The 27,989-nt window shown below is 39.4% G+C and overlaps 1 protein-coding gene across 3 annotated transcripts in view; it reads right to left on the bottom strand.

The window, feature by feature from the left end:
* Positions 1-8,909: 8,909 nt before the first annotated feature.
* The window catches only part of PLSCR4 (phospholipid scramblase 4), a 50,970-nt gene continuing 31,890 nt past the window's right edge, over positions 8,910-27,989 (bottom strand). For all 3 annotated transcript variants that reach the window (XM_060638887.3, XM_060638885.3, XM_060638888.3), the window contains 6 exons: positions 20,705-20,940; positions 16,877-16,919; positions 15,740-15,966; positions 13,902-14,063; positions 11,901-12,059; positions 8,910-10,984 (listed from right to left, as the gene is read on the bottom strand). In XM_060638887.3, coding sequence (XP_060494870.1) covers positions 10,940-10,984; positions 11,901-12,059; positions 13,902-14,063; positions 15,740-15,966; positions 16,877-16,919; positions 20,705-20,940 — 872 coding nt within the window. In that variant the 3' untranslated portion in view covers positions 8,910-10,939. The remainder of the gene's footprint in view (positions 10,985-11,900; positions 12,060-13,901; positions 14,064-15,739; positions 15,967-16,876; positions 16,920-20,704; positions 20,941-27,989) is intronic.

Raw genomic sequence — 27,989 nt, 5'->3', positions numbered from 1 at the left:
AGGCAGGTCCTGTGAGCAAATCTCAAACAAGTGGCATGAATATGTCATAAACAGAAAATCACAAAGCCATATAGAATGGGGAGAGATACACAAAGACACGAAACACGGAGGAAAATAGAATTTTTTTTTTTTTTTTTTTTTTTTTTTACTGGTAGAGAAAATAATAGCAAAGCAATTGAAGGGGATAAAATAGACACTGAGCACTACCAGGAATACAGCTGACTGTCATCCCATAAGCCTGATTCTTGAATAAAATATTCCCCATCCAGCTATGTCGTCTGTATGTCACCTGCCAGGCCAACAGGCAGACTAGGTCACATCTAGGCAAGAGTGTGCTCAGTTGCTTATTAGCTTTATTACCTTTCCTGACTTAAGGTAATGGCCTGATTGTCTTTACTCGACTGACATTCCTTTTGAACCAACAATTACATTGTTGGTTTGTAACAAACAACAAAAGGCATATATTTATATATAATGTGTAAAAATATATAAGTATATATAAACTATATATATACACACTATATATATACACACACTATATATATACACTATATATATGTAAGTATAGTGTATATATATATAAAGAAACTGAACTCAGGTGTAATTGGTGACTACAGAAGATATTGTATCAGTGGATGAATGGATGACTATAAAAACTTTTATGGGACTCATGAGATAAACATTTTAAATGTTTTTGCTGTTGTAACATACTAATCCAGTTTCTTCTTTCTAGTTAGGAGACCTCTGAGAAATTACTCTGCTTTCCTGAGGTAGACTCTAAGTATGCGCTTAAAATGATTTAAAACATTGGAACACGGAAGGCAGCGCCGCCAGACGCGGACCACAACTCGGAGTCCGCTGCTCCCCCTGCTGCCAGGGCTCCTGGCGCTGGGCCTGGGGCGCGTCTACTGGGCGCCGGGAGCGGGTGCGAGGCACCAGCCTCGCTCTCGGGGACGCTCCCGCGATGTGGACCTCGACAAGTGCAGGGACTGCACGTTGTGCCCCCAGGGACTTCACAGTGGCTTCTGCGTGGGCTGCTCCCCAGATCCTCCAGCCTCCTGCCCCTTGCTGCGGCCCATCCTGAGGGGCGCCCTGAGCCGAGCCCTTGTGCTGGGACTGCTTTCTGGCTTCCTGGACTGGAGCCCGTGCTGCAGGGTAGAGAAGTTGACGACTCCCGTCGAGGAGTCTGGAGGGAAGTGCTGTCCTGAAATGACGCTGATCTAGGGACAGCCCACTCACCTGCCAGCAGGAGGCCCCACCCACTCATCATTCATTCATTCATTCATCCATTCATCTGGAGCCAGCCCCTGTTCCCCGAACTCACCACCCCCACAGGTAGCCCCACAGACAGCCCCACAGACAGCCAGAGCCAGATGCTACCAAACACAGAGGTGTGGACGGAGAGGGGAGGAGCGAAGCACCTCTCCAGGCCTGGGCCTCGGCCTCAGAGGAGCCTCACAAGGTGTCTGATCGCCCCGACTCTGGCGCGGGGATAGAAAAGGAGACCCGTGCTGGCTCACACCAGACAGGTGACACTAAGGAACCTCGGCATTTACACAGGCCGCCCACTCTAACTCTCCCCTCCTCCCCCGTGGCCCCGGGGACCAGGCTGACCTAAGGGACAGACACAACACCAGGTCCCACCCGCCAGATGTACTCAGCCTGGGAGGTTAGGAACCTGTTCCTAACACAAGGGGGCTGGCGCCAAGACACTGCTCCCCGACCCTCAAACGAGCGGATATTTCTTTATTTTGGGGAGAAAGTGTGAAGGGAAGAGAAAATTTATTAATAAAACAGTCTTTAACTTAAAAAAAAAAAAGACTAGATTTAGAACATTAGAAAAATTTGAAGCAGCGTGTTTTTTTGTTCTGTTTTTTGTTGCTCACAATTCCAATGTTATGAAAGATGTTGCATCACAATGTTTTAACTCGCTGTTAAATTTTGGGGGTGGTGGAAGGACACTGGAATAACAAATGGAGATGTGTGCTTTCACTTCTGGTTCTACTCCTAATTCCTGATGTGACTGTGGGAACTACATGGGCCTCTCTCTGTTCCCTCATTTCTATAGTAGGATGTAGAGCACATAGTCCTTAGTGCCCCTTCTAACTCTAGCAGCCTTGGATTCTTTCATTAAAACTTCTAGATTAGTACCAATATTCTCTTGGCTGAAGAAAAAAAAAACCATGAGCCTAGTTTACTGAGAAGCCCATGGGCCAGTGCTGCCCCCTGCAGTGGACTGACAAGGGGGTGGGGGGCTGCTAGCTAGATCAGCATTTCATCATTCCAATTGCTCTCTCAGTCACTCTCCATGGGCGTATTCTTGCATAATCAAGAGTTTTAAAAACGAATTTGTTTGTTTTTATCAGTTATAATGAAAACAATTAAAACCCACATAAGGTATGTTTAATAGCTATTAGCTAAGATAATTTGAGTAAACGTGTCGTTAAAACTACTCAAGGAACGGACTCTTTCCATAATTTTCCAAAATTCATATATCTAAGCCTGGGTTACAGAAGAGCTGGTTCCATTTTAGACGAACCTTTTTGATCTAACAGTATTAGAGACATTCGTGAAGAGAATGTTAAGAGAATCTGGAATGCAATCCTATGATGATAGATAATACACTTCAAATAGAAAATAAAAAAATTAGTTGTAAATTAAGTCTAACAAAGAGTAGTAATACAAAAGTTCAAAATTAAGTTTTGTCTTTGTGTTAAAGCATTATCCCATGAGTACTTTATAATAAAATTGTGTGTTGTTAAAAAAGAAAAATAGATCACTGGGGCGCCTGAGTGGCTCAGTTGGTTATGCGACCACCTCTCAACTGAGGCTCAGGCCACGATCTCGGGGTTGGTTAGATGGAGCCCCAAGTAGGGCTCTGCACTGACAGCACAGATTCTCTCTCCCCCTCTCTGCCCCTCCCTTGCTTGTGCATATACACACGCACACTCCACTCTCTCTCAAAAATAAATAAGCTTCAGAAAAAAGGCAAAAAACAAAAAAGAAAAATAGATCAGTTCCATTGCTGCCAATGTTGCAAAGATCATCTTAAAACCCTTTTGCCATAGAATGCCTAGAAAGCCTAAAGTATAACCCAAAGCTATGTCAATGCGAAGTGTAACTCCTAAGAGAGTAAGAGGATTTAGCAGAGGTCAAAATCATGAACAATCTGAAATATCTGACTATTAAAAACAGACTGATACTTTCTCTGTAGCCCAGAGAAAAGAGTTACCAGTCTTTATTGGCCAGGCGCTTAGATTTCATCTATCAAGATGAGACAGGAGATGAGCCATGGGCTTAAAGCTAAGGTGTGGCAGAAAACAGAGACTACCACTAAAATGGGAACTTTCAAAGAGACACAGTACATTGTAAAGGAACTAGAAAAAAATTCACCCACTGGCAAACAGAGATCAGGGAAAGCTTGGCTGTTTTGGCTTGTACACCATAGGTATAGAAAAAATTGTTCCCTAAGAATTTGTAACCAAGATTTATGCTCACTGTTTTGGTTTTCATATTTAAAATAAATACATGAGTTGGGAAGCACTAAACTAACAGAATAACATAAAAGTGGTCTTTGGTTGGACGCACCACCGGCATACCAGCAGAATCAAAAGCACATCTCTAGGAGAGAACCAGACAAAACCCCTCAGAGCCTCATGGGCTTTCCCTCCATCATCCTAAACTTGGGAGAACCATTTTCCTCTATTTCTGTTTCCCCGTATTTCTGAGTTAACATATAAAGAAACCACATATTGCACAACAGAGGAAAGAAGCATCGGGGACGGTATATTGCATGTAGCCTCTGGAGTCACCTGCAAATAATCGTTCTACGGACATAAGCTAGCTGGGTCACCTTATGCAAGATACCCAAATCTCCATTTTCTGGTCTGTAAAATGGGGATTATTATAGTACCCTATTTTACAGGGTTTGAATTGAATGAGTTAGTATATAGAAAGTCCGTACAACCAGAATGCTGTCTGGAATATAGGAAGAACTAGAAAGAGATCCGATTATCATCACCATCAGTCATTAGTTGGTTACATTACACCCCCTGTCTCGTGATTGGGCTGGTTTTCCTCTGTGTGTGCCCAGATGCATATTCGTCTACCCTGCGATTATATCTTGAGGTGAACCCAGCAACTACACATCTCAACAGTATATGAGTTCATATGACTGGCTCTCTTATTGAGAAGCAGCAGAACTAAGAATTGCAAGAAAATTTAATGGGCCATCATGAAGCTAGCTGATTACAGAATGTTTGTAGAATACACTATTTACTTTGTTTAAATTTTTTTTAAATGTTTATTTTTGAGAAAGAGAGAGACAGAACGGGAGCAGAAGAGGGGCAAGACAGAGGGAGACACAAAATCCAAAGCAGGCTCCAGGCTCCGAGCTGCCAGCACACAGCCTGATGTGGGGCTTGAACCCACGAACCATGATATCGTGACCTGAGCTGAAGTCTGATGCTTAACTGACTGAGCCACCCAGGTGCCCCTACTTTTTTAGTTATTACGTGAAGAGGCACCACCACCATCCCAACCTTAGCACTCACCCCACCTCTGTCACCACCACCACCCCAACCCCCCCAGTGAACACTCACCACCCACCCATTCTGGACAACTGGGAAGGAGGATGAGGAGAGAAGGCTGCCTGACCAAATTTCTAGTTGGACCTCAAGACTGGGCAGCTCTACAAGCCCTTGCATTGAATACCACCTGCTGTGCTCTCCCCCTTCCAGGGGCTGTTATGTTTCTCACCTTTTATACATTCAATTTTCCTTCATTACAATTACAACTGGAGAGCATGGAGATTCATTGGTGTCCAATCTCTTTCTATTACCTCTTGACGAAGTTTGTTTCTTCCTCTGAAAAAGGGGTATTGGATGTTTATCTCATGATGCGGTTGTGAGAATCAAGTAATATACATTTTCAGAAAAAATTTATTTTATGCAATAATTCTTTAAACGTGTGCTGCAATTGCACACTTCCTTGCTTTATCCTTGCTGAGGGATAGAGGACTACCTTTGCATTTCTGTCTCCTTGAACGCCTAACAGTGCCATACACACATTAGAACTATTTTCACTCACTCAACAAATATTTGTTGAGCATCACAGAGGTACCACTCTCTTGGGATCTGTGTTTACTGTAATAAGAAAAATCAACCCTGGTTTTGTGTGATGAAAATGTGCTAAATTGACCTTTTCGATTGTATTTACCGTGTACTCAGCTGGCAGACGAGACCGTAAAATGTAAAATCTTACCTCCAGCAGGGCCAGGAAGTGTACTTTGGCAAATGACACAACCCGCCCATCTAAACTATCTGATTAAATGGGACAGAAAGAATTAAATAGCACCTGAGATGTTACTAGTGACATGGCCTCTACTGAATGTGCCAACATCCCATTGAACACAGGTCCATGGTCCTCAAAGATGTGTATGTAGTTTTTAAAAGTCTGTCTCCTCAGTTAGCCTGTGACCCCTGAGGATGGTAATTATGTATTTTTTATCTTTGCATTTCCCTCTGCCTTCAGGAATAACCCAGTGCCTGGATTTAGTAGATGCTCACTAAGGTTAAGTATTAGAGCAATGAAATACTGGAGAGGAGGGTATACATTTTGAATGGTCAACCTTTTTACTGGCTACTATAGTAAATATTCCAAAAATAAATCCACTGATTGTGTTGTTATTCATTAGGCAGATCCTGAGTGAATGCCTATCACGTGCTATTATTAACCACGCTAAATGTTATCACGTAGCATTCTATGCTGCCTCACTTGACTACACTTGAAAGGTATCATTTTGTTTTTCTCTATTCTGGGATTTACAATTTAAGATGCCTAGAGGCAAGTAAATGGGAAACAGACTCTGAAGGTCAACCAAATTATGGGAAAAGATCCATGTTCAATATTGGTTATCACTAGCCGAAGAGTTGAATTTGGTATTAGTTTATTAAATCCAGACCTATGGGTTTTCCGAGTTTGCATCTTTCAATATAAGTTAAATTAAACTTATATGGCAGGTACTGAAAAGTAGCCAATTGTCCCAGCACCAAGATGCCATTCTCTGAAATCACTGTTTATTCTAGACTTGAACTTAATTTAACATCTAGTTGGTTGAAAAATTCAGCTAGTAAATTAGTCTGGTAACCAGTTTTTGTGTTAAATTTCTGGTAAATCCGATTGTTAAAATTTTGTTTTAAAATGCATCCTTCACTGACAGTGATCAATTCTAGCAGCTTTCCTGCATGATATACTCCTATTGATATCATACTTAAAATTTAAATATGCCTTGAGTAAGGTATAAGAAATAAGCATTTATAAATAACTTCGTTATATCACAAAGCTAGTTACTACTATAAAACATTACAAAAATGACTTTATTAGAATTAAACCTATACAAGAAAACAAGGACTCTGAATGCAAACCTGACTGATAATTAATAAGAAATTACTTCACAAATCCCTTTGAAGTATTAAAAACCTGTTTTAGTCCATTTTGACTGCTGTAACAAAAATCCCATAGAGTGGGTGGCTCATAAACCACAGAAATTTATTTCTTGCAGTTCTAAAAGTCCAAGCTCAAGGGCCCAGCAGATGCTGTATCTGGTAAGAGTCCACTTCCCAGTTCATGATGGTGGTCTTTTCACTGTGCCCCCACGTGGCCCCACTGTGCCCCCACGAGGGGCAAAGGAGCTCCTTGCCTTTCTTTTATAAAGGTACTAATCCATGGGGCACCTGGGTGGACCTGTTGGTTAGGCTTCTGACTCTTGATTTCAGCTTAGGTCATGATCCCAGGGTCGTGGAATCAAGCCCCTTGTTAGGCTCCATGTTGAATGTGGAGACTGCTTTTGAGATTCTCTCTCTCTCTCCTATTGCCCCCTCCCCTGCTCACATACACTCTCTCAAATAAACTTTTTAAAAAGTATATAAAGGTACTAGTCCATTCATAAGGGTTCCACCCTCCACCCTCACGTTCTAATCATCCCCCAAAGTCTCACCTCCAAATACATCTCATTAGGGGATTAAATTTCAACATATGAATTTTGGGGGACACAAACATTCAGTCTATAGGATTCCATCCAGGTCAGGACAAAATTTCATGTCCTTCTCACATGCAAAATACATTCATTTCATCTAAACAGCCAAAAAGTCTTAACTTGCTCCAGCATCAACTCAAAACTCTGAAAGTCCAAAGTCGCATCTAAATAAGATATGGATGAGACTCAAGTATGACTTATCCTGAGGCAAAGTCGTCTTCTTCTGTGAACCTGCAAAAACAAACAATTATGTGCTTCCAAGATACAATGGTGGGACAGGCATAGGATAGACATTCTCATTCCCAAAGAGAAAAATAGGAAAGAAGAAAGGAGTGACAGGCCCCAGGTAAGTCTGAGACCAAACAGCACAAACAACATTAAACCTTAAGGCTCAAGAATAATCTTTGACTCAGTGCTTTGTCTTCTGGGCCCTTTGGGGTGGCCGTGTTACCCACAGGGCTCGGCAGAATGGCCTTCCCTGCAGAGACTCACTGCCTGGGCCCTGTGGGTCTCCAGGGCTGGGGTGCCAAGCCCAAGGCTCTCCCAGATGGTCCTGTCCCTAGAAATCTAGGTGAAGGTAGCCATGCTCCCTTGGCTTGTACACTATGAGCATAAACAGAAATGGGGCCATATGGGCCCGCACCTTCTGCCTACACCCTCTGGACACGTGGCCACTGAATCTCATGCCATACCGGGGCCCAGCAGAGCCACATCTGGGGTGGCGGAGAAGCATGGTGAGAGAGTGCGGAGAGTAGAGCCCCCCGTGTAAGGTAGTGTCACGTAGTGTGCAGAAAGGTCCCACAGGTGCTGAAGGCCCCTCCTTTGGATCACTCAGCCTCCTCAGCCCTTGTCATCGGGGCCTGTAATGACAGCAGCAGCTCTGTGGATCACTGAATCGCCTTCAGGGTCATTCTTACATTGTCTTGGAGAATAGTTTTCTAGCTTCTGTTCAGAAGGCTCAACCATATTAATTTCTTTATCAGTACCTTGGCCACATCCTCAATGTTCTCATTTTTTGCTATATGGATAGGCTGCAAATCTTCTAAGTCTTTAAGTTCTGCTTCCTTTTGTTTAACAATTCTGCTTTTAGGTCACTTCTCTCTGCTTGCATTTGACTGTAAGAAGTCAGGGGGACCCTAACTGCACCTTCAACACTCTGCTTAGAACTCTCTTCAGCTAAACCTCTAGTTTTATCACTTGCAAATTCTATGTTCCACAAAACACTAGAACATGAACACAATTCTGCCAAGTTCTTTGCCCCTTTGTAATAAACAGGGCCTCTCCTCAAGTTTCCAACAACATGTTCCTCATTTCCATCTGAGACCTCATCAGAATGCTCTTTACCAATTCATGTTTCTACCAACATTCTGTTCAGGATTAGTTAGCTATTCTCTAAGAATACTGAGGCTTTCTCTATGTCTATCTTTTCTTTCCAAGCTCCCAACAGCATCGCCTTTAAAGTTCTGTTAAAATATCTAGGCTTTTTCTAGAATGCATCTCAAAATCCAGCTTCTGCCTATTACCCAGTTCCAATGCTGCTTCCACATTTGTGTGTTATAGCAGCACGCTCACTTCTCAGTACCAATTTCCGTCATAATCCATTTGGGCAACTGTACAGTACTATAGACCAGGTGGCTTACAAAACAAATATTTATCTTTCACATTCTGGAAGCTGGGAAACCCAAGATCAAGGGACTGACAGATTACAAGGACACTAATCCCATTCATGAGGGCTCCACCAGCATGTCCTATCACCTCCTAAAGTCTCCATCTCCAAACACCATCACATTGGGGTAATTCATAAATCTGGGGGGAAATACAAGCATTCAGTCTATAGCAAAGACTCAATCACAAGTCAAAAAATAAAACAGTATTTCACTATAAACCATATTATATTTATTTAAAAGCCAAAAACAATATGATGAAGCATTAAAATACAAAGAGAGTAGCTTTTTTTTAGTGACTCTGATCAATTTTACACAATGAAATACCATTAAGAAATATGAAACTATAATATGAACCATAGTATAAAAAAATAAGACACACAGTATTACTTTTAAAGAAAGAGGGATAATAACTGTAAGAGACAACTTAATGCCATGAAAACTTTGAACAGAAACTTAAAATGTCATATGTTAAATAATCTTTTCTTAGCATTATGCAGCAGGTCTTGGGATGTAGGGATGCAGGCAAGTAAAAAGGAAGTTTGTACAGATCAACTTTCTCAATATTATTGTCTCATTTCCTATATAAAATGTCAGATATTATTATAAGAAATAATATATATGTCTAAGACTGCAATCGTATTTTCAAATATAAGGTAATTGTACTTTTTAGAAAAGCAGCAGTTTAACATTTAAAAAAAAAGCTAGCAGTAGCACCTAAATATAGAAATTACAAGAAGCTGAATAAAACAACTTTACCATGAAGAGATAAATATAATTGTAAAATGAAGCACCTTTCTTTGACTTCAACAGGAATTGTGGGCAAAGGCTGTCATCTCCGAGTAATCCCATCAGAGAACACTTAGAGTTGCTTTATTTAACAAGGAGAAGAATACATTTCATTCTACATACTGGCTGTGTTGAAAAAACACAGTCCATGTCCAGATAGGAAGGTAGAGTACAAAAAACACAGGTTGATTCATCAGCAACTATTCACCAATACACTGTGCTCTTAACTAGCTAATAACAAGTACGCTTATACTGGAACCATGTCGATCCTACAGAATTTTACTGTTAAGCTCTAGTTCACAGAGAAGTTTTATTATCTTCTTTGCACAGGCAGATTTATCTATCATCCAAATAAAAAGCAGCTAAGAAATATTTAAAAACGTCAAAATTCGTAGTTTTGCTTTTACAAAGTGCTACACAGAATGCCACATTTCAAAATTTAGAAACCCAACTTCAACTCCTGCAGTTAGAAAAACATGGTGATTATCAGTGATCCTGAAAGAAAGAAAAATAAAAACTATCTCCTCTGTGTCACACCCCATGAGATACGAAAGTTCAATAGGCAATCTTTGAGATTTGGCCAAAATATTTCGTATGTAAGGCATCTGTGGCCAAGAGAGATTAAATAGATTAAACGCAAGCTCCTCATAAGGACACTGATGTCTCTGAGTTGCTCAGAGATCTAGACAAGCTGTGGCCCTTGTCACCTCTTTTCCTGATAGGATGACCCTGACTCCATGTCCAGGCAGGTCCTGATAGACCACGCTAGTGAATGAGGGAATAGGTATGGAAAATAGAACCTTACGATTTTTAAAAAAATGTTTTGTTTGGTAATAAAATCAAATTTTCCATTGAAACTTATAAACTTTCAGAACAAGGTTTGATACATATGCACAAGTAAATTTTTCCTTGTACAATAACACACAGTATTTCTGCCTACCTTCCTTTTTGTTTTAAAGGTCAAGAGTATTATTCTTTTCACTTAGAATCAAATTTATCTTCAGTAACAGGACAAGTTGATGGAGAGGACAGGTTGGAGAGGGTTGGGGATAAAAGCTGTTTTATTCTATCTCAAAGACTGCTCTAAAAAGCTTGCCATTTCATGACCCATTAATGTGAGAGCCCTGGGATTCATTTTCCCTTATCTCAGGGTAAGTAAAGTGTTTTCAAGCTCATTGCATTATGTTTACTTGGTTAATGAGTTATAGCTTTTTCAAGGTGAACTCCTAGTCTACCATGTAGACAGAGAGACAATCAATTAAAACACATGGTTCAATCAATTAAAACACGTGTTCTTGCCCTTACACTCAGCCTACCTGTCAGAGCTAATACCCAGTAAAAATAATCTGCAAAAGCAGATACATATATTTGCAAATAATTCAGGGGATTATAAGCCCAATCCAACTTCTCTTTTTTTAATTAACCATAATTGTTGATTTGCTGTGTCCATCTATCTTGATGAACGTCGTGGTGATCTTTCAAAATACATGAAGTCCTGAAATTAGAAAAAAAAATATACATATATATATATATATATATATATATATATATAATATATACATATATATATTAGAAAAAAAGAGACAACTGTATGTATACAGATGGATACATAATTAGATGCAATGCATAAAATATTATCCTTTATAATTTATCAGGCAATCCTCTTTCTAGTTAAAAATAAATAAATCTAATGAAATCTTTATGAAGAGGACCTAATATGAAGAGCAGCAATTAAAAAGTTGGAACTATTGGTAGCCAACAACCTTTCCATTTGGGGGTACCAGTTAACTAAATTTTCATTGTTAAAAAGACGAAAAACTTGACAATCAAAATTAAATGTTAAATATACCAATTGCAGTACGTTAACTACATTTTTAGGGTAAATATTTTCCATTTCATTTCTATGCTTTACTTATGAATATTAGCCATTAATCAGCCAGTAATACAGCAAGGGAACTGTGCCTACTAAATCTAAGGAAGATACAACACCAAGGAGTACAATGACAGAGAGGCAATAAGGTGGAGGGAAAGGAAATCAGCTCTAGAGTTATTTTATTTTCTCAAGAAGTCAAAGAACAGGCATCTTTAAGTAATGAGAAAGACAAATAACATGCTGTGATGACAATCACACCCACTGGATGTCTAATATTCTCCAAGCACTCTTCTGGCCCCTGTACTCAGATGATAGCTAATGTTCATCACCCTGAAAAAATCTAAGTATTTTTGTCTCCATTTTACAGATAAAAAGAATGAGGCCGGGAAGTGTTCGACACTTTGCAAAACATGTCACTAGTAAGTGGTAGAGACAGACACTGGCCTAGTTGCAAATGTTATTGCCTTTCTATTATACTACACTGCATCTCATTGGAAAGAATAACTCACTCAAGACAAGTCAAAAGGAAAAGGCTTACAATGAGGAAGCAGGCTCCAAAAATCATGGCTTTCATCTTCACATCCATATTTAATGGGAAGTGAATTTCAAACTGGTCAGCATCCCCCATTGCTGATAACAGACCGTTCCACTTCCTAATAATACTGCCGATGTTGGATACACCATCAAGGGATTTGACCTAGAAAGAGAAGCATGTGACTTAATGATGATTAAAAAGTACTATACATTTCTTTCTTCTACTTAGAAGCACTTTACACTGAGATAAGCATAAATACAGTACAGGAAATTATTAACAGTAATAACATAATTTCAAATAGGGAATTATGGCCAACATGGGTTAGGTGCCTTGCAACTGGTTAATAACTGAGCTGGGATCAACAATAGCCAGGTTAGCCAGGGAGCCCACCTGTCCATCAACTGATGAAAGGATAAAGATGTGGTACGTACACACACACACACACACACACACACACACACACACTGGAATACTACTCAGCAACGAAAAAGAATGAAATGTTGCCATTTGCAACAACATGGATGGAACTAGATGGTATTATGCTAAGTGAAACAAGTCAGTTAGAGAAAGACAGATATCATATGATTTCACTCATATGTAGAATTTGAGAAACTCAACAGATGAATATAGGGGAAGGGAAGGAAAAATAAGATAAAAACAGAGAGGGAAGCAAACCATAAGAAACTTTTAAAGACAGAGAACTGAGGGTTGCTGGAGGGGAGGTGGGTCAGGGATGGATTAAATGGGTGATAGGCATTAAGGAGCGCACTTTTTGGGATGAGCACTGAACATCGTATGTAAGAGAGAACTCACTGGGTTCTACTCCTGAAACCAAGCCTACACTGTATGTTAACTGACTTGAATTAAAACAAACAAACAAAAAACCCAAAAAACAGAACTGGGACCTATCTGACAGTTCTCAGGCCAATGCTCTTGTTTTCAAGAGCAAATGAGGTATAATTTGAGGGAGATATGATTTGAATTGATTTTGAAAATCTTCTTCATATAGTAAAGGGTGGGAATTGGGAATTGGGGATTGGGAGGGAGTCTCTACAGTCTAGAGAAACACATGAACAAAAGTAAGGAAGCATAATTCTACATATTTCACAAACTTCATATAATCAGTCAAGCTTTTGTGGGTCAAATCCACCCTGTTGTATGTCAGAATTCCGAAGAGCTTTGCCTTCTCAAAGGGGGACTCAGGCACTTGCTAACTTTTGGCGATCAGAATGATCCTATATACTCTGCCCCTGAAATATGGCTACATTTTCTATTTCTCTACAGTGGTCTTTTAACAAATAAGCAATGCCTGGAGAACTAAAAAGGTTTATTGGGTGTCAAAGAAAATACTTGAATGAGCAACTTTAGATAAAGAGCCTTGCTTAATTGCAAGACATCTTCTAAGAAGCTAAGGAAATATTTCTAAGAATCTCCTTTGTCAAATTCATAGGATAATAAGCAATCATTTTGTAGTCAGTGAAATAAAGGCAAAACAGGAGGATTTTTCATTTTTCTGAGAAAATGTTATAATCTATTATGAGTTTTAACTATGTTATCAGTGTTATCCTGTCTCTTGAGGACACAGACTTCCACCATGCAGATAGACGATTTGCACAATCTCGGGGTGATCCATATGTTCTGTGATCTGTTGGGCACTTTCATTGCTCAGGACCTGTATCCCAATCCTGCAAATCTTTGGTAAAAATGGTTAATTAAATACAACCAAGAACAAAATAAACGGAATCTATTGGGCTATTTTCTTTCAGGTTTAGTGTTTTACATGGGTCCTTCTCATCTTCATCAAACACTGAAATCATAAAGTAGCTCACATTTTGGGAACATTAAGCAATCCACCAACAATAATTTGCAAATGATTTGATGTCAACCGATAACTCTTTCCTCCTTCTACTTTATTCATTCATGTGAAAAAATAATCTAAAAGCAAACAATTCTAAGGTCTGTCTGTACATGTTGAAAAAATACTAATGTTATTTTTACATTTACCTCAAAAACAGAATCTGAACCACAGCCGTAGGTTGAACATGGCCCACGTACTCGCATCACATTTTCTTTCTTCTCATTCTGGATGCTGTAAACTGCCCTGCACAGGTTCCAGTGTTCTGCAACAAAGCCAATGGTGACACCAGGAGGACACTGCACCTCCAGCTGCAAAGAAGCAGTGACAGAGGGAAGGAGGCCACATATATACCCGTACGCACACACACCGTATGTTCTTCCCTCATGCAAGGACTGGAAAAAATGTTAATGGTACAGACTCTTCCATTGTACCCCAGGCTATTTCTTAGGGGTGTATGTCAGTGAAAGGCCTTGAGAGGTGAGGTCACATTTCCCTTTGGGACAGACTTACTGCTTGTTATACAATGATCGTTTCTCCAAGCTCAGTGTTTCTCAGCTGTATGCACACCTGCCCGCTCCTCTGAGTTAACCCCAGAGAACTTGGGGGCAAGGGGTCTATACCAACATGCGGCTCCTGACGCTGGTACTGCTTCCTGTGCTGTAATAAGGTTCTCTGTCTCTGCTCTAGGTGCCTCATGTCTTCTGGCACAGTCCATGACAAAGTAACAAGGTAACTTCCTAGACTTAAATCTCAGACATGACAATTGTAATAGAAAAGAGAAAGAGAAAAGAGGCATTCTGTAAACGGTATACTGTGGAAACAAAGGATGTATGTATGAATATATAAAGCCATTTTTCCAAGTTTTAAAATTGTCCACTACCCTGTTTTAACTAATCATCTTTAATAATATTCCTTTGTGAAGAACTAAGATCTTCATATTTAATAATAACATGAGCCATAAAATTAAATTATTTAGTAAAAGCTCAGAGTCGATGGCTCTTCTGGTGTCATTTATACTTTTCTAACAGTTTTGAGTCCACTGGGTCTCAAGGGCAGGACTACATAGCTTCACAAACTGCCAAATCAAGGCATTATTTAAAAAAAATAGTGTTCACATATATACATTCAAACATATACATAAGCATATAAATTTGATAACTTCCTAGGATTAAGATCTCATATAAGTTTAAGCCTAAGGGGGAAAAAACTGTAAACAGGTAAATTACTTTAAAAAAAAATTCATTTGAGAAGAAAAAACCCAACTCATCAATACAAAGAATTCCTTGTATCGTCAAAAGGGTTGAGGATTAAAGGTGAAGATTCAACTCAAATTTAAGGCTGTTATTATAGGGCACCTGGGTGGCTCAGTCGGTTAAGCAGCCGACTTCAGCTCAGGTCATGATCTCGCGGTCCGTGAGTTCGAGCCCCGCGTCGGGCTCTGTGCTGACAGCTCAGAGCCTGGAGCCTGCTTTGGATTCTGTGTCTCCCTTTCTCTCAGCCCACCCCTGCTCACACTCAGTCTCTCTCTCTCTCTCTCAAAAATAAACATTAAAAAAAGAAGTTTTTAAGTCTCTTCTAATTCTGAAAGTATACAATTATGTCTAGGGACAACTTATCTGGGGATAGGTAGGTGCATTTAGACAAATGTGTGTGACTTCTGTTCTAGGTAACAGATACATTTGTAACTCAGTAGACACAACCGACAGAACTGTGGTCACCAAATAAACAATCCTGATTTGAACCTGAGCCCCAACTAGCAGGAGAAGACAAGAACCCACAAGAAAAAAACCCTCTGTGATTTTCTTCAGGTGAGACAATTTGGCGGCCCTCCTCCCCATCCCCCTTCACCCCCTCGGCTCTCTTCTTTCAGTCTGACCAGCAGAGCTAGTGAAAACCGCCTCATGTGTCATTCTGGAAGGAGCACAGCGATGCTATCAAGAGTTGGATCAGGAAGAGACAAGGAATTAGACTTGTGTTCTCTGACCTCTTGCCTGGTGGAGGGACAACAGAAGCAACAGCAGGTGCATCTGAAAGGCCTCTGCATGGTCATGATTTCTCGGCCCATACAGTCAGTGACCCGGAGGACAAAGGGCCTTAGTGTCCGATAAGCATTTCTGGTAAAGTCGTCTGTGTCTTCATTTACAATGTAAACCATCTGGTCCAGGTTGTTTTTAATATCATAGCCATTATTAGTTTCAAAAGATGTGATCACTAAAAAATAAAATGAGAAAGCCACTTTAAATTAGAAGCAGTTAAAATGGGCCTCAAGAAGTCCTTTTGTAGTATTCCTTAGGTGCTTAAAGCAAAATAGCTTTTTAAAATTTTGAAGTGAACTATATTCAATTGATTAGGACACCAAATAATTCACTTGCCCAAAAAGTATTCAGTAATTTTGAAAATTTTAAATGAAGGTCAGTATAAAACGATTTAAAAAATTTTTCCACATAAAAACAAAGACTGAAACTATATTCCTGGTGTATCTGAATTCAGAAAGCTTTCATTAAAAAGGCATTTAAATAAAAGTATACGTTTTACCATAAATGAATCAGCTCATGAAATATACTGAGATGACCAGGGTCATTACCAATTGCAATGAAGAAAGTCAGAGACTGTATGTGGTGGTCAAATGAATGTGTGGAACTGGGGATAAAGTGAAGGTTAATAATCAAGTGAGGATGAACTGAGACCAGGCATTATGTTGACCGTGATTCCTATTTACTTCCAAAGCAAGGGCACTGGACTAGAACTTCGCAGATTTAGATTCTATGTCCAGCGCTACCACTCATTAGCTGACTGTGGTGCCTCTGGCAAACTCATTTAGTGTCCTGGCTCCTTCTTTTCCTCTTCCATTAAAGATGAATATGTAGAATATGGTATGGGGGTTGACCAGATAAAGTGTAAGTCTTTTTCAAGTCTACGAATGTATGTATCATGTATAAACAGATAAAATTATACAAAATAATTCCCTTTCTTACTTTCTTGAAAGGGTAAAAGAAGACAGTCTTTTCACTTCGAACCACTAAGAAATGACCAATATAAATAAAGAACAAGATATTGGGTAATGTCAATTTCCACCTGATTCAAATTTCCACCTGCTGAACACTAACAAAATTATACATACTTTCCAGAGGCTCAAAATGCTGAAGGACGTGAATGGTGTCCAGCTGTTGGGATAGAACAAAGCAATTAGGAAAAAATAATCACAGAATTAAATCAATGTTAGAAAAGGAACTGATGAGATGGGTATGAAAAGGTTATCAATTGATACCAAAATATCTTTTCAGCATTGAATGGAATAAAAAAATAATTAGTGAAAGTAGCCTGTCTGCACCTGTTCCGCAGAGGAACACAGGAAAACCAGTGTTGTCCAGTTCTATGTTAAAAGACAAACAGTTGCCTGGTAGATCAGAAAATAATTTTCCTGCTGCAGTAACAGCATCCAGAAGAAGCTGTGTGGATGTAGATTGTTTCTAGCTCAGTCCCAACTCACTGGTCTTATCGACACGTCACTCACTGACTGGAGTTGCTGGGGAAGTTCAAGACAGTTTAACGTGGACCAACCACACAGAAGGCTATTTTCTCAGTGGCTTACAGAGAGCAACTCAGCCAGGGACCTCACACAGGAGTATCTAGTTTTATCTTATTTTCACAGGTACCTCTGGAAGATGTTCACACACTGACTTCCAATCATTTGAGCTACTAATGCCAGGGTCTTCACTAGGGGCAGGCTTTAATTAAAGGAGAGGGTCCACAAGGGCTGGAAGCATGTGATTGTATTAGGGCAAAGGGGAGGAAACATTCTGGGATGGGATCTCTTGAAAAGGGAGCTGGGAAAACAACTAGATAAACTTCTACCTTAATATCACTTAGGAATCACCCTAAAGTCAGACAGTTTGTTGGGCTCATTACCTGATAGAGTTGAGAATATTCTAGCAGAAAAGAAGAAACTTCTTTGAGGACAGAGTAATCACATCTATATAATTTTATTTTTAATTTTTTAATGTTTATTTATTTTTGAGAGAGAGAGAGAGAGAGAGAGAGAGAGCGTGTGTGTGTGTGCACGAGCGAGCTGGGGAGGGGAAGAGAGAGGGAGACAGAGGATCCGAAGCATTTTTAATGCAGAGCCCAATGCAGGGCTTGAACTCACTGTGAGATCATGACCTGAGCCAAAGTTGGGACACTTGACTGAGCCACCCAGACCCCCTCTATATAATTTTAGATATATAGATCATTCCTAATCCCCGAGACCAGAATATTGCCTGAAATGTCCTATTTCACCGAATATTCATTGAATACAATGGCTAATAAAAGAATATGTGAATGTGGTAATAAAGAAAGTTAAAAATAACCAGACATAAATGTTTTGTGGTGTTTAACTGATTACAGAGGGTATGGAGAGGATACAACCCTTCCTTCGTTAAAAAATTTTTCTGATATAAAAACACAATCTGGTGAGGGGGTGTAAACACATCTTATAAAATATCAAAAGTGGTCACTAAGATGGTTTATAGTTCCTTTAAAAATCCAGAATTAAAAGTCAAAATACTGTTGATAAAAAGCATCCACTGCTGAGTACAATATTCTAAAGAAATAATGCCTGTTAATATAAAAGAAGTTTGTCCAGAAGACACTATGGCTGTTAAGGAGCAGTTCTCTAACAAACTGGTGGAGTCACTGGCCACGCCGACCCTCTAGAAAGAATATAATCCTGCTATTTGGATGCTCCAGAGTATTGAGAGTCCCGATAATGATTCATGGAATCTGCACAGAAGACTGCAAAAAGGATAGGATAAGGAAAATGATAAAGCAATGAAGGGCTGTTTGCATAAAAGTGTTTCCACTAATAACATCCACACAGCTACCACCTGTTGGATGGACCCTGTGTGCCAAAAATAATAAGCACAGTATAAAGCTTTCCTTCTTAAAAATTCTCCTAACAACCCAATAAGGTATGTATTGCTAGTACTATTTTATTGATGATGAAATTCAAGCACCAACAGGTTATAGAAGTTATTGAAGGCTGCAGAGTGAGGAGGAACGACAGCTAGAATTTAAAACCAGGTTGGTCTGTCTCTAAACCTGTTTTGTTTCCTTTCTCACTTATTTTATTCAAAACAAACCTGAAGAAACAGAATTCATAAAATGTGTTAACTTCTGTCAGAATAGAAGAAATTAAGAAACTGTTTTTTAATATTTAGATGAACAAAATTAAAGTTATACATTTAAAAAAGAGAAATGACTCCAGATCTTGGATTTCTAAGGACAATTTCTATACTTATCATCTAGTATAAAAAAGGAACTTTTAAAACGTGATTAACTATAAAGCATTTTTTAAGCTTCTGAAATAACGTAGGGGTTTACTCTACCACTGTACTTGAATGACTGGTGCTGTAGTTTGTCAATATTTTGCCAAAACAAAAACTGAGTAAAATTTTTGGCTCATGTGAAATCTGTTTTTGTGATCCCAACTGTTTTGACTTTGAAATATCAACACTATAACACTGTACCTATGGTTCTCAATGCACAGGATTCAGAAGGTCCCTATCAATATTTAAATGGAAAAGAGAAACACATCAACTCCAAGGAATATTTGGTTGGCTATGTGGGGAGACATGTGTTGAACTGGCAAGTCCCTTGCTTATAATGTATTTCAAAATGTCTTTATTTACTTATTTATTTTTAATTTACATCCAAGTTAGTTAGCACATAGTGTATTAATGATTTCAGGAGTAGATTCCAGGGATTCATCCCCTACATATAACACCCAGTTCTCATCCCAACAAGTGTCTTCCTTAATGCCCCCTCCCCATTTAGCGCATCTTCCCACCCACAGCCCCTGCAGCAACCCTGTTTGTTCTCTGTGTTTAAGAGTCTCTTCTGTTTTGTTCCCCTCCCTCTTTTTGGATTATTTTTGCTTCCCTTATGTTCATCTTTTTTGTATCTTAAATTCCACATATGAGTGAAGTCATATGATATGTCTTTTTTTTAAGTTTATTTATTTATTTTTGAGAGACAGAGAGAGAGGGAGAGAGTGCACAAGTGAGGGAAGGGCAGAGAGAGACAGAGAGAGAGAGAATCCCAAGCAGGTTCCGCACTGTCAGTGCAGAACCTGATGTGGGGCTCGAACCCATGTACCATGAGACCATGACCTAAGCTGAGATGAAGAGTCAGATGCTTAACAGACTGAGCGGCCAGGCGCCCTTCCTTTTTCTAAAATCAAACATGATTCAATAGGTTCTAAGTTATTTCCAATACTAGCTTTATCTTATTTTCACTAAGCAATATTTTTGAGTTTCTGACATGTGGTTTTAAAAACACCATTTGGAACACTGATTTGACGTACTGCCCCAGTTTCTGATCTGGATACCCTGGTGCCTCCAGAATGTGCATAGAGGTGGAAAATAAGAATTCACTGTGTTGTGGGAAGAGATTCTCTGGAACTTGGCCTGAAGCAAAACCCTTGGTAGGTCTCCTCTTTTGACTTACATTTTATGTTTGGAGGGTGGCAGGGAGTGGCTAATGAAAATCATGGGTAATGAGAAAAAAGGATGGGCAGAGACCCCCAGTGATTCACTCACGGTCTGTTCTGTTCTCTTTGATGTTGTTTTTCCTGGTGTTAACTCTTCACTTCTATGCAAATGAGAATTGGCGTCTTTGATAGTTTTTCCTCTAGTCCTGTGTTTGAAACCGCCTTCAACAGGACACCTTGCAAATCTTAAAATTCAACATACATCCTTCAGAAAACCGTGCCGATCCCACCAAATACATTCCTGTATTCCTCATTTCCCCTTCATATTTCTGAAATGAGTACAACTCCCATGGACTCACAAACTGGACCTCTGTCATCACTGACCTGTCACTTTCATCTACTCTATCTAGCTTTGTATCTCTTCTTGTCGGATCCCCGGTCATACTTCATAAGAAGATCATTTGGATTTGTGAGGACTACCTGGGTTAAGTATTCCAGACCAGGAGGACAGTTTGGTATAGGAGGAGGCCCTGGCATCCATGTTACTGAAACAGGCTGATTTGACATATGGTATTTGCCAGGCTGGTACTGGATAGGATGGGCACCACCAGCTGGCTGGTACGAGAAGAAGGTACCAGGCTGCTGTGGACTGTTGTATCCCATAGGCAAACCTCCTGCGTAGCCTGCAAGTGCAGGGACAGCTGGTCCAGGGGGTCCTGTATCCAAAAACAAATGGAAGTGTTATACACTATTAACACTGTAACACAGCAGAAGTTAGAATGACCTTTTCCATAACAAAGACAGGTATCCCACAACATCCACTTAAGAATAAAACATGATCCATTTTCTCAATGTGTACCATGTACCAACAATGTACTCAGGGTCTTCACATATTACCTCATTTAATCCTCTTTAACCTTAGAAGACAATTATGCTACACAAAGGTACAGAAACAAGATCTGAAACACCAAGTAATGTGCTGGCCTCTCTCCGTATTAGGTTTCTCCTTTGGAGATATCAATAATATACCTACTTCATTAGGTTATAGTGGGCTTAGCCCAAGACCTAGCACATAACTGGCACTGTACACTGATGTTCTTAAGGTCATTGAGATAGTAACTCAAAGGGGTGCTTTTAATGATGGCTCGATCATTCCAGAACAGTTTCATCACCCCACAAAGAAAATCTATACCCATTAGCAGTCATTCCCTATCTTCTGCCCCAGCCCGCAGAAACCACTGTCACCACAGATTTGCCTAATCTGGACATGTCATATAAATGAAATAATGTAACATACAGCCTGTGTGTCAGGTCTCCTTCACTTCGCATAATGTTTTCAAGGTTCAAGTGACCATGTGGTAGCATGTACTAGTACTTGATTCCTTTTATCGCCGAGTAATATTCTGTTGCATGGACATAGCACATTTTACGTATCCATTAATCAGCCAATGGACATTTGGGTCATTTCTACTTTTTGGCTTTTGTAAATAATGCTGCTGTGAAATTAGTGTACAAGTTTTGGTGTGAACCTAAGTTTTCAATTCTTGAGTATATACCTAGGAGTGAGAAACTAGCCTTAACTTTTGGAAGAAACGGCCACCCTGTTTTCCAAAGTGGAAATTCACTGGTTAATACTCCTACTGCTGAACTCATTTATTAGTGCTAATTGTGTGTGCGTGTGTACGTGTGTGTGTGTATTCCTTAAGATTTTCTATATATAAGATCATGTCATCTGCAAACAGAAATAGGTTTGCTTCTTCCTTTCCAATGTGCATGACTTTTATTACTTTTCCTTGCCAAACTGTCCTGGCTAAAACCTCCATACAATGTTGAATAGAAGTGGCATGAAGAGATATCGTCTTGCTCTTGAGAGGTCTTGCTCCTTTCTTAGGAGAAACACTTTCAGCTTTTGCTATTAAGCATGATGTTAAGCTGTGGGTTTTTCATAGATGACTTTTATTAGGTTGAGGAAGTTCCCTCCTATCCCTAGTTTGTTGAGTGTTTTTTATCATGTGGGATGTTTAATTCTGTCAAATGCTTTTTCTCTATCTACCGATATGATCATATGATTTTTGTAGTAATATTCCATTAATATGGTACATAACATGGGTACATACATATGATTTTCATATGACAAACCAACTTTATCTCATATTTGGGATAAACTGCACTTGGTCATGGTAATAATTCCTACCACATATTGTTAGATTTGGTTACTACATTGTTAGTATTTTGTGGAGCATTTTTACATCTATATTTATAAGGAATATTAGTCTATGGTTTTCTATACTCTTCTTCTGATTTTGCTAATAGGGCAATACTGGCCTCACAGAATGAATTGGGAAGTGTTCACTGTTCTGTTTCTTGTAAAGGACTGGTATTAAAATCTTCATTAAGCATTTGGTAGAATTCACTAACGAAGCTGTCCAGGCCTAGGCTTTGTCAGAATTTTTTTTTAAATATTTATTTTGAGAGAGAGAGGGTGTACATGCGTGCACATGTGCAAGGGGGAGGAGGGGCACAGAGAGCAGGAGAGAGAAAGAGAGTCCCAAGCAGGCTCCACACTGTCAGCAGAGAACCCTATGTGGGGCTTGAACTCATGAACAGTAAGATCATGACCTGAGCTGTGATCAAGAGTCTGTTGCTTAACTGACAGAGCCACCCAGGCGCCCCTATCAGAAATTTTTAAATGACTAATTCAATCTCTTTACTTGCTATATAGCTCCATTCAGGTTTTCTATTCTTCTTGGAGCCACTTTCAGTTGTTCGTATATTTCTAGCAATCTATTTCTTCAGGTTTTCTAGTTTGTTGGTATACAATTGTTCACAGTATTCTTTTACAATACATTTACATTTTTGTAAGCTTTTTAGTAATGTCTCCATTTTCATTCTTGATTTTAATATTTTGAATCTATGTTTTTTCTTGGTCAGTCTGGCTTAAGATTTCTATTTGTTGATATTTTCAAAGATCCAACTTTTGGTTGTGTCCATGTGGCCCACTGCTTTTCTTTTTCACTATTTTATTTACCTCTACTTTAAATTCTATTATTACCTCCTACTTAAGGTTTGGCTTCTTTCTAAGGTGGAAAGTTGGGTTGGTGATTTGAGATCTTTTTTTAAAAAAAAGTTTTCTAATGTTTATTTATTTTTGAAAGAGAAAGAGATAAAGTATGAGTGGGTGAGAGGCAGAGAGAGAGGAAGACATAGAATCTGAAGCAGGATCCAGGCTCTGAGCTGTCAGCACAGAGCCCGATGCAGGGCTGGAACTCACGAACTGTGAGATCATGACCTGAGCCAAAGTCAAACGCTCAACCAAGTGAGCCACCTAGGTGCCCCTCCTCCTTTTTAATGTAGATGTTGATAGCTACAAATTTCTAAGCTGTTTTAGTTATATCCCATAAGCTTTGGTATACTGTGGTTTCATTTATCTCAAAGTATCTTCCAATTTCTCCTGTGATTTTTTTTTTTTTTTTTTTTTTTGCCCTTGGTCATTTAAGGGTGTGTCAATTTCCTCAGATTTCCCAAATTTCCTTCTATTTTTATTGATTACTAACTTTAGTCCATTGTGAAATCTATATGATTTCAGTTGTTTTAAATTTATTGGGATTGTTTTATGGCTTAATCAGTAGCTCTAGCCTAGAGAATGTCCTATGTGCACTTGAGAAGAATGTATATTCTATTGCTGTTGGGTAGACAGTTGTATATATGTCTATGTTTAGTTCGCTTTATAATATTGTGTACAGCCTCTAGTTCCTCTTTCATCTGCTGCTTAGTTGTTCTATCCATGACTGTAAGTGGGGTACTGCAGTCTCCAACTGGTATTTATTGAATTGTCTATTTTGCCATTTAATTATATCAATTTTTGCTTCATATATTCTGGAGCTCTGTTTTTAGATGTATACACTCGTTATGTCTTCCTGATGGACTGACACTTCTGTTATAAGATGTTCTTAAACTCTATTAACAATTATTGCCTTAAGGTATATTTTCTCTTATGTAGGTATAGCTATTTCATTAATTCTTAACAACTGAGAAACATTGTTTTAATACAGCATTTTACAATCTGTACGTACATTAGTGGGCTGTAAAATCAATTTAATGATTCACAATTGCAATTTTTAAAATAAGATTTACTACATTAGAATAAAGTAAAATAGAAAAAATCAAACTGTATTGCCTGTATGCTGTATACTCACTGAACTGAGTGCTGCTTGGTGAAATGTTACATATAGCATATATATAATAAATATTATATAAATATTGTTACATATATACATATACGTGTGTGTATACTTATTTATATATATATATTTATATATTTATATATACATTTATATATATTTACTGTGGGTCATAGTAGGTTGTCATCCAGAATGCTTGAGGGGGCACTTGGATGATTCAGTCAGTACAGCATAGGACTCTTGATCTTGGGGTTGTGAGTTTGAGCCCCACATTGGGTGTAGACATTACTTTAAAAAGAAAGAAAAGAAATTTAAAAAAAAGAATGTTTGAAAGCCAGTGATTTAAAGACCCTTTTGTTTAACCAATGTAAAGAAAGAAAAGGTTCTATTCTAGAATGGAAAAGATGGGGACAACGTTACAAAACTACGATGCATAGAAGTTTGTTTTCACCATGGTTGGAAATAGTTTTGTGGATACTCTCCTCAAAGGCAAAAAACAAATCTTATCTAAATATAGGTTAAACTAAGTGTCTCTCTGAAAATTGCTATTTATTAAATTACTGCTTATAATGTGCATATATGCATGTATCTGTGTTTTCTTATACATGTGCTCAAAAATTACTACATGTTGGTACAAAAAACAGCAAGGAGTGTTAGAAGGCAGGATTCACCTCATGTCTAAGTAAGTATGCTAAAGGGAACAAGACGAAGATAGTTAAGCTTGGACTGTGATGTTGAAGCCCCACTGATGGCGTCCTATTTCCCAAAGTAACCCAGGCGTTGGGCACTGTGGGTCTACAGACTGGGGAATTGGTATCTTTTTGTTATCAAAAAGCAATGCCACACAGCTGTGTAGGGCAGGGACTGATATTTCCTGAAAAATGGAAACAGTCCCTTAGTAGCTGTTCTTTGAAAAGGTCACTCTTACAGAATTAAAAGATTTGAAAGAGCAGGTTAAGGTGAAGAGTACTCTCTCTCAGAGAGCCCAGAGAACCAGGTACTGAACACCATGCACCCTAGGAAGGAACTCCTGTTAGAGGAAACTATGTTTACTATTTTTATAAGAGGGAGAATAGTTAATACTTACTGAGCTTTATTATGTTCCAGGCACTGTTCTAACTACTTGACATCACCCTTCTATGGTAGGGACTATTATGATCCTGAATTTACAGAGGAAGAAATTGAGGCATAAGGAGGTTAAGTAACTTCCTAAAGAATCAATGGTGTCAATATGTGACAGAGTCAGAATTAAAACTCAAGCATTCTGACTGCAGATGCCCCTTAATTAAAATACTCCCTTTAGATCAAAGGCTAGGTAGAGGCTAGGAACACCCAAAACAGGACTCTATGGATGGCCTTGGCACTATAGACTGGAAGAGCAACTCTAGCTGGCGGCTGTTTTTTTTAGGCCTTAAGTTTTGTACACACACACCCACACACACACACACACCCCTCCTGTGGGATGTCATGGTACAGGAAAAAACAGCTTAGCTAGCAGAAAGCTGGCTTCAGAAAGAGTAAGAGGTGACCAGCATAGAGGCAAAGCAGTGGTCTGGGGTCCGCCAATGCTGACGAGACCAAACACCACCAGGAAGGGACACTCCCCCAAATTTCCAGAAGTTGTTTGGGATGAGAATTAAAGAAAGATGACACTTTTTGAGCAAGGCAAATTGGACAGAGGGTCAGATTCTGGTGAGCTGGGCATTAAAGGGGAGAGTGGCTTTTGAAGCTCATGAAGTCTGGGACATTTTGGTTACTCACAAAAACCCCACTCATGAGCATCATGAATTGTAGAACTATTTCTTCAATACTCACTGAGAACAAGGCTATGAAATGAATCAAGCATTCCTTTATTTGGGAAACATCCCACAAGCCCATTTCAAGGACGTGCTGCTGTGCCTGCTGCTAGAGACAGAAAGAGGTAGAAAGACACATCTGTCTTCAAGGACGTTCAGTTCTGCGTTAAATACACAGATTAAAAAATAAAAAGTGAATGGTTATCATGAAGCAAGTAACTTGTGCGATCAGACGTGGATTCACGGTGTGCGAAGAGATTAGAGAGGAGCAGTGCAGGGTACCTAGGCAGAGGAGGTACCCTGTGGGTCTAGTGCTGACAGGTTAGACCCAGCCGGCACCTCCACAACGGGCAAAGGTTTTATGCGGGGGAGTAGGTGCGAAATGAACAGCTGCACAGGGGAAACCCATAATTGCGGGGGGCAAGGTTATGTATAGAGACTGAGCAGACAAGGCTAGAAAGGAAGGAGGGAGTGATGATTATGAAGGATCTATATGCTGTTCAAAGAACCTAAACCGTACGCCAATAAAAGAGAAAGTGAAGTGATCAGACTTACACTTGGACCCTTTGTAGATGAGGTTAGGTTAGGCAGGAGGTGCCTGCTGTGGGAGGGTCGACAGAAGGCAATGTAGGAAGTCTAATAAGTAACACTGAAGGGACAGTCCCATCTCAGTAACAGACTGGATATGAGGAAAGATTCTCACATTCTGACATGGGTCCCTGTGGCCTCCAGAAGAGAGAAAGAATAGAGGGAATGTGTTCCGGAGCAAGATGCCCAAGCTTTATTGCAGACCACTTAGCTTGAGATCTGGGGTCCTTCCAGGGGAAGTGGTCTACAGGCAGGTGGAAATGCAAGTTCAGACCACAGGAGACCGATATGGGTGGGGGCTAAGGGAGGCTTAAAGTCAAAGGAATTAAGGGCGTTAAAGACAAATACTTTATAGTAGTTCAAGTTCCTTCATGTTAATTACAGGGATCTAATTTGCATCTGTCATCATAGATAAGTACATAATTCAGCCACTAGGTGGCGATCACAATGAATTTTTGTTACTATATTTCATAACTGAAAATTCAGTTGTATGCTCTACTAATGTTTTTCAATTTATCTAGTCATTTGATTTAAATGACATATCCTACTCTCTTGCTAATTTTTTTTTGATACAGAGGAAAAGACACTTTCCCAGATGAGCAGAACATGGTTACAATCAATGTTACTTAAAAATGGTAGAGGGATACCTGGGTGGCTCAGTCGGTTAAGCGTCCGACTTTTGGTTTCAGCTCAAGTCATGGTATCACAGTTTGTGGATTCCAGCCCCACATCAGGCTCTGAGCTGACAATGCAGAGCCTGCTTGGGATTTTCTCTCTCCCTCTCTCTGACTGCCTCTCCCCTGCTCAAGCTCTCTCAAAGACAGATTATGTAGATCATGTTGACAGTCACTGAAGTAAATTTAGAGAAATGGTCAGATATAGCATGATTATAATTTAGGACTGTCAACATTGTGGACTTAGTAGGAGTTGAGCTAGTAATGAGGGGTTATATCGGACCAGATCTATACAACATACATATTTATGAGGGAAAGGGGAAAAGGAAACCCTGCTGTTTTCAGAAAACACCTCAAGGGCACAGGTTAACTGAGCTCCATGGATCTTGTCTAGAGCCAAAACAACATTTTTACCATGATCCTGTGGGTACTGAAGTTTCTTCTCCTCTCTCACAGACTAACTCAATGGTTTCCACCTCTAAATATACACTTAAATATATATTTAAATATTGCAGGGTGCCTGGGT

This window comes from Panthera onca, chromosome C2 (assembly GCF_046562875.1).
Source record: "Panthera onca isolate mPanOnc1 chromosome C2, mPanOnc1 haplotype 2, whole genome shotgun sequence".
NCBI lineage: Eukaryota > Metazoa > Chordata > Mammalia > Carnivora > Felidae > Panthera > Panthera onca.
The sequence above is the reverse complement of the archived record's forward strand: the minus strand, read 5'-3'. Positions and strand labels throughout refer to the sequence as shown.